We start from the raw sequence: 7,372 nt of genomic DNA, 5'->3' as shown, positions 1-7,372 counted from the left end.
GATTAGCACAGCCAAAAACACGACAATAGTTCCTCATTTCTTCTCAAAATTCGGAATTTGCTCGTTTGTGTGCCGTTTGTAAACCGACTGCTTATCTCCAAAATGGCGACTTCCGGGTTGATGATGCACTGTGAAAACCCTCTATACCCAGTTATCCCTATCTCTAGCAGCTATCTAGCATATTAACTCCTAATGTGGCACCAGAATCTAACAGACAAGGGCGTAACTGAAGAAAAACATCACTCACAGGGAAAAAATGTCAACTTTTCCAAAGAACTCATCCTGGGTGGAGTTAAACCATGGGGCTTTTTTTCTGCTCACGTGTAGAATTCAGATCATTTTACTTCTAGTTTTTCCTTCTAATCTAAAACACACGTGTCATTGCAGTGTTTCAGTTGGTTTCCTTTTGTTTGATTTGAGTAAATCTTCTCCATTTCTGTGTCAGTGAGTCTTCTCTGGGTCATTTTGACTTCCACTAGTGTTGTCTCATCCCTGCAGTGCCTCACTTGTTCCAGCATGCATTGCCTGCCCTCTCCACTGCCCACAGTCTGTTTCCTGTGCTACTCCCTTCTTCTGTTGCTCCACCCCTTTCTCACTGTCCTTCTCCTTCCTGGTGTTGTCATGCTGGGTGTGCATATTAGTGAACCATTTGGGCTTCTTTGAGAGTGTGTGTGTGTGTGTGTGTTTTATTGCCTCTTCTAGGATTTATTGTCTGCTGCTGACTTCTGACTCCTTTTCCTACCAAACCCAGTCGAGGACTGAACACACTGCTGTGCTTTTCGATTCTTTCCTTTGTGTTGGAGGTAAGATTGCTTAGAACCTCGAGTTCCTTCTTGAAGATTACATTTTTTATTTTTTTTGTTTAGATCAAAACACAAATTACAAAACCTCTGTTTCCAGTAGCTTGGTTGAAGCAACTGAACTTTGAAGGTGTTTTTTTTTCATCTCTCAGATTCTTCCATGACCTTTGTGGAGCTTTCTTTAATGCATAGCTCCTGTAATCTGGATTATATCAATGCTATTTTATCATTAAAGTGCCATGTAGTGATGCACAGAGTTTGCATGTTCTCCATGGGCGTGTATCACTAGCCTTCCTCTTTTTTAGAGAATTTTCCTACAGGAGTGAATGTGTGTGTGATTCTATGTGTCAGCCCTGCAATTGATACATGGATGGATGATGTTTATCTAAAATATAGCCAAATATCTACAATATTTGAGTCAAATGCTTGTTTTTCACAAGTCCAGATGATGCTAAATGACCTTTTCTTTGTACATTTTAACACAGCACTCTTACTTTACCCCAATTTGACCCTTTCTCGTGGGTTTTTTTTCTGGGTGTGGTCACTTCGTGTGCCTGTACACACATGTGTTCACTGCTGCCCTCTCCCTTTGCTGCAAAATCTTAAACATTCCAGCCCAACATTTTTGGAATTGCTCCAGCTTTACAGTAAATCAGATCCTTGCTGTTGTTGTTAAGCCGATCCCTTTAAGACCGGATTTTTATAAATAAATACCACAGGGGATGATGGTGACAGCTGTTTTACTGTAACTCAAGTTAAAAATAGAAAAAGACATTGAAACGAGAAACGTAAACAGCTAAATGTGTCTCACAAATGGGGTTTTTTTTCCATCTTTCAGCCATCATGCCGTCAGATCTGGAGAAAAGCATGGAGGGACTGATTCTAGTGTTCCACCGTTATGCCTCTGAGGAAAACGGCCGCTACACAGTGGGACGGGACAAGCTTAAGAAGCTGATAAAGTCCGAGCTGCCTGGTTACCATCAGGTAACTTTAGCCACCAGAGCGTGTCAGCACACTGTTTAAGGGGGGATCATTCCAGCAAGATTGTTTTCTTTTCTTTTTGGAAATAATATGTAAGTTTTCATTTATGTAGACGACTTTTTTTTCAGGAAATTAGATCGACCGATATGTTTCGACTGTCAATTGTCAGTCTTCCTCAGAGGCGTGTGCTGATTGCTTTGATGTGGCGAAGATTAGTTAATAATCACAGACTGTTGAAGACACACAAACTCTTCGGATAGAAGGACTCCAAATTAACAAATATATGAACTCATAAGGACACTTCAAAGAGATCAGCAGATGCCTCTGAGGAAGACTGGCAGTTGACAGTCGAAACAGGTCAGGAGATCTAATTTCCTGAAAAAAAGGTCTGAATAAATGACACATTCTACATTATTTCCAAAGAAAAGACAAAATGACCTTGCTGGAGCACAGATTGTCCTCTAAAGCAGGGGTTCTCAACTGGTCTCACCATGGGACCCACATTTTGCCACAATCATGAAATCGTGATCCACTTTGCTTTTGCTTTTGTTTTGTTTTTTGTTTTAAAATCCAACCAACCAAATTTGATTTTTCAAAAAATAGCTGTTGAATATTGTAAATAATCTTTTTTTAAACATAAATCTAGATATTTTCCTGTGCAACATGCATTTCTGCAACATGCCTGTCAAAAGAAAAGTTTCTTTCAAAATAAAAGACGAGTCCAACATGAGAGACATTAAGTATTTTTTTCAATTTTGATCAGCTGTCTGTGACCCACCCAGTACAGGTTCACGACCCACTTTTGGGTCCCTACCCACCAGTTGAGAATAGCTGCTCTCAAGCTGCTGAAGACCTTTTTGATCAGACATTCTGTATAGGATAAGCCTCATGGTTTATATAAAATCAGATCAGTTGCTTGGAAAAAAGATGTAAATGGTTGAAATTGTGGCTCAAAAGTTTGTTTTAATCTCCACTGTAAACATTCCCTATTAACATTGTTGGAAAAGTTTCATGCATTGCATTGTGGGATGTGGAGTCCTGGATGCATAGAAGTGTTTTTACTTAATTCTTTCCCTGATTTATTGTGTCTCTCTATCAGACTAGGAGCACAGTGATTCATTTCACACTATTTTGTTCTAAATTGGCTGAATTCGTATATTTTCGTGTAATCCCCAAAATAAACATTCGCCATTGTTTTGCTCCAACTTTTAGTTCATGAAAACACCTGAAATGTGTTTGGAAGTCACTTTGGCAGAGTTTTTTAGCGCAAACACAAGAAATCACAGTAAGAATGACATAAAAACACTTCTATGTACTCGTCTACAGCAGGGGTTCTCAACTGGTCTCACCCTGGGACCCACATTTTGTCACGATCATTAAATCGTGACCCACTTTTTTTTAGAATACAACCAAACAAATTTAAAATAGCTGTTGAAAACACACATATATAATCTTTTTTAAAGATAAGTCCAACATGAGAGACATTGAGCATTTATTTATTTTTGACCGGCTGTCCGCGACCCACCCAGTACAGGTCCGCGACCCACTTTTGGGTTCCGACCCACCAGTTGAGAATCACTGGTCTACGGGATTCCACATCGCACGATTATGAGCCAGTGTTTGCACTGAAGAACAAAACAGACTTTCAAGGGGCAATTTCAACTTTTACATATTATTATTAACTGTTGTGGAGAAAATAATCTCTGATTTATTGATCTACAAACTTAGTCTTGATTTTATTATTTTATTTTATTTTATTTAACATTATTTCCAGGACCTTAAAGCAAGAATTCTGCTTTTTTTAATTTATTTTTTTTTTTTTTTTTTTTTTTTTTTTTAAATATAATAATAATAATAAAAGGAATTCTGCTTTAGAGTCTGTCCTCAGAACCCTGTAACACCCTTTAATAACTTGCTTGAAAACTGAAATTTGAGATGAAATAATGCAGCAGAAAACAATGAATAGAGACACATATACAAACTATGTTTACTTAATACTTCAAAATGTTGTGCTTTGACAGAAATATTGTGAAAAACACAGACGAGGTCGCCTTTTTTATCTGCATAATTATTTTGAGAAAAAAAAAAAAAAGCAAGTGAACTATTTGTCCTTTTGTTGGAATGCTAATGTCCAACTGGAAATGGTTCCGTGATCCACCTCTGGGCCTCCACCCATGAGTTGAGAAGCCCTGCTTAAGTGTGCAGATGCTGGTCTTATATTGTGCTGACACTCCCTTCCTTCTGCAGGCAGAGAAGGAGCCTGCAGTTGTAGAGAAGATCATTAAGGACCTGGATCCAGACGGCGATGGTCGCATTTCCTTTGAGCAGTTTCTTAGTCTGGTTGCTGGATTCTCGCTCGCCTGTGAGAAGGGTTATACGATGCAACTGAAGAAGTCAAAGAAGAAGTAAAAAAAAAATTATAATAACACCACAAAAGAAGAAACTACAATCCAGCCTCCTGGTGTTTGTGAAGACAGTTGGCTGCAATAAAAAAGTTCATTCTTATAAGACTGTTTTCTCTGAGTGTCCGTAGTCTACACATACACACAACAATGTGATAGGATATTTCTGGATAGGAAAAAAATAGCAGTTGGAAAATTAATTTTAATTCCGGACATACTTACACACTTACACACTGGGTGTGACCATATCAGCTCAATATTAAGAAGATAAAAAATAAAAACAAACCACAACACACTGGCTTGGAGTCAAACAGAGATACCAAACTCATTTTTGCCCAGGGGCCAAATACAGAGCAGCTTCATCCCAAGTGGGCTGTAGAATTTAGGCAGGAAAATTACAAATTTCAACATTAATGTGCCCGAGTTTGAAATTCTACATATAAATGATATTTAAAGTATGTAAGGCAATGACAATATCCAAACAATAATTGACATGTCAGTCCCTGCAGGATCTTATATTTCAAATTTCAGTGATTTGTTGACCAATTCTTATTTAATTTGAGGAAATTATGTGAAATATTTTAAGAAAAAAAAAAGCAGGATTTTGGGATTAATTAAGAGTTATTTGAACTAATTGAGAAATAAAATGCAATCAGGTAATAATTCATGTTTTTTCCATCATTTAATTTCTCTTTTGGGCCGAATTGGATGCTTTAAAGGGCCGGATTCGGCCCCCTGGGCCTCGAGTTTGACACCCTGTAGTAGAAGATCGTGACGATTTTTTTTTTTTGTTCCGACCTCTCCCTCGTGTTACCACTTGTAACCTCGACGATACATCTTGTGTTGTGACTATTTAATTTCCCAGTATCTTGTCGCATAACATATCGTCCTACCTTTAGCTATTAGCTTACAACACAAACAGACATCGATGTCACATACAGAGTCATTCCTAAAGTCAACATGAGCAGATGTACCAAAACCGGCCAATTGGGGCATTTAATCCAGCCTGTGATGTGTTTGTCAAGAGTAAATATGTCAGTGAAAAATTGATAATTAAGTAATTATTCATAGTTTTCTCTGTGATTAAAATGCAGAATGATTTGCTATTTGAGTAGTATTTTATATAGGGAAGCAATAAACATATAAGGATGATAAAGGTACTATTTTTAATAATAATATCAAGCCGAGTGCCACTACAAAACACATTGCACAAAGTACTGTAATTCATTGTTAGAGAACAAAAACAGGAATCATCTGTTTATGGTAAATAGATGTTAGTGGACTTTGGTGAACTAAGAACTAAAACAGTCTCTCAGCACTTGATTGATTTGTTACACTTCTTTTTTTTTTAGAGGTTTTTAGTCTAAAACTGAAATCTAAAGCATGCATTTTACATTCAAACGTGTACAATGGTTTACATGGTCTGTATGCCCAAATGTGATCCCATGTCGTCTGCAGAATGAGGAAACGTGGATCAATATGATGGACATTTTGGTGAATGATGGTTGATTTTAATTATATTCCTTTCTCGTTTGTGAGGAATTATGAGTTTTATTAAGCTGGAGATATAGGCACCAGCAGACCCTCGTGACCCTGAAAAACAGGAACAAGTGGGTCAGTTGATGGATGGGGGGAGTTTCAGTAATGTAAGGAACAGTGTTGACTCCGTCTTCATGTCTCAAGACTTGCAACAGCCTGACTGTGTAAAGGAATGCTTTTCATCAGTATCGTCCCTCACCAGAGGCTGGATGAATGACTCCCTCTCTGTGTCTCTGCACTGGCTCTGAGCTGTCCAACATAAACACCACCATCTACTATCTCACTATCTACCATGTATTACTACATAGATCTAAAACACAGAGATTGTGAAAAATGAACCGTGCTGGATGAACATATTTTACTGATACAATTCCCCAGCCATTTTAAACCCCTAATAATGATTGATCCATTTGGTGAGGTCGTCTTGGTAGCAGATGCCACAGCACACCTTTAAAATCTAAATGAGTTTTTAGCTTCAATGAATTAGAGCAGATCTGGCAACAAACTGTCTCTAAAAAAACAAGGGTGTGTTGCCTCTCATGTCGTCACCGACTTTTGACTTAAACAGTAAAACGATGCCCTCTGCTGGTAAGAAACTGCACTAGCAATAAGGTGCAGCAGCTAAAAAAAGAATAAGGATAATATCAATAAAAATAATAATGTATTTTTTATTTAAAAGCGTTTTTCAAGAACCACAAATACACTTTACAGGTTAAAACAACAACAGCAAATACAGTGATGAAAACAAAGAAATAAAAATCAGGAAAAAAAAGAACATCAGTTAAAAAAAACAATTTTTCATAGAATTTTGTTAACTTTGCCTCTGAGTTTTATTCCATCCTTTCTACCTTTTTTTTTTTGCTAAAGCTCTTTGTTTAGCTACTGATGTCAATCCTCACTGCTTTGAGTTTATTTAAGCGTTGAGCACACAAATGACACATCCTTTAGTTCTCTGGTACTGAGGAATCTCGACTCATAATCTACATGTACACAGTTTGGAGGCCTCTCGCTTTAACTTTTACTCTTCACAAGATATCGACCTCAGGTCAAAGTAATGTGACCTTTAAAGTCAAATATGTCACTTTTAAACGTTTACGTAAGGAAATGTTTCGCTGTTTATAAGAAGAAATGTGATTTGCCTGAAAGACTAAACGTAGGGTAAAATGAAAAAAAAAAAACAAAAAAAAAATGACGCCATGATGAACACACCTCCTTATCCGTCGTCATGGTTACAGAATAAACAGTTAACAGGGAGTTATGCACCACGCCTACACAGAGCCAGGAATTCCTCCCTCGCTGTTAATGTCTCACCTTTGTTGCTTCACAAACTGCCTGATGTCGTAAACACAAGAAAGTTGATCCGTGGACATTTCCTAGTGTCCTTGAATGCACCATTGCTGCACGTGCCAGTCCCTCCCCCTCTGTGGGCCTTGATTAGTTAATCTAGAACACATGTGCATCCCTGTGGTTGGACATGCCTGAACTGTTGCCTTGGTTTGATGTGGCAGGGATGTAAGTAGTGCTTTTCTTTTATTAGATTGTCTCTTTTAGTATGACAAACATTAGTGAACAACATTAAGAGTTTGCGTGGGGCAGGGGGAGCATTACCATCCCCCCACCCCCCCCCCCCTAGTGGTCAAAACTTTTAAT

At 38.0% G+C, this 7,372-nt stretch overlaps 1 protein-coding gene across 1 annotated transcript; it reads left to right on the top strand.

Annotated features, from left to right (window-relative positions):
* Nucleotides 1-613: 613 nt before the first annotated feature.
* LOC114472254 (protein S100-A1-like) lies at nucleotides 614-4,289 on the top strand. The gene is made up of 3 exons (XM_028461452.1): nucleotides 614-803; nucleotides 1,639-1,784; nucleotides 4,029-4,289. Exons 2-3 carry the CDS (start codon nucleotides 1,644-1,646, stop codon nucleotides 4,188-4,190), a joined length of 303 nt encoding a protein of 100 aa, XP_028317253.1. The 5' UTR covers nucleotides 614-803; nucleotides 1,639-1,643; the 3' UTR covers nucleotides 4,191-4,289.
* The last annotated feature ends 3,083 nt before the right edge of the window (nucleotides 4,290-7,372 follow it).

The sequence above is a fragment of the Gouania willdenowi genome, chromosome 11 (assembly GCF_900634775.1).
Source record: "Gouania willdenowi chromosome 11, fGouWil2.1, whole genome shotgun sequence".
Taxonomy (NCBI): Eukaryota; Metazoa; Chordata; class Actinopteri; order Blenniiformes; family Gobiesocidae; genus Gouania; species Gouania willdenowi.
Note: the sequence above shows the minus strand (reverse complement) of the source record. Positions and strands in the feature narration are given on the sequence as shown.

What these genes read in the sequence shown, in the direction of transcription:
- LOC114472254 (XM_028461452.1), top strand. Translation starts at nt 1,644, where the DNA reads ATGCCGTCAGATCTGGAGAAAAGCATGGAGGGACTGATTCTAGTGTTC. An exon ending in AGCTGCCTGGTTACCATCAG is followed by an intron (nt 1,785 to 4,028) that starts GTAACTTTAGCC and finishes TTCCTTCTGCAG; the next exon opens with GCAGAGAAGGAGCCTGCAGT.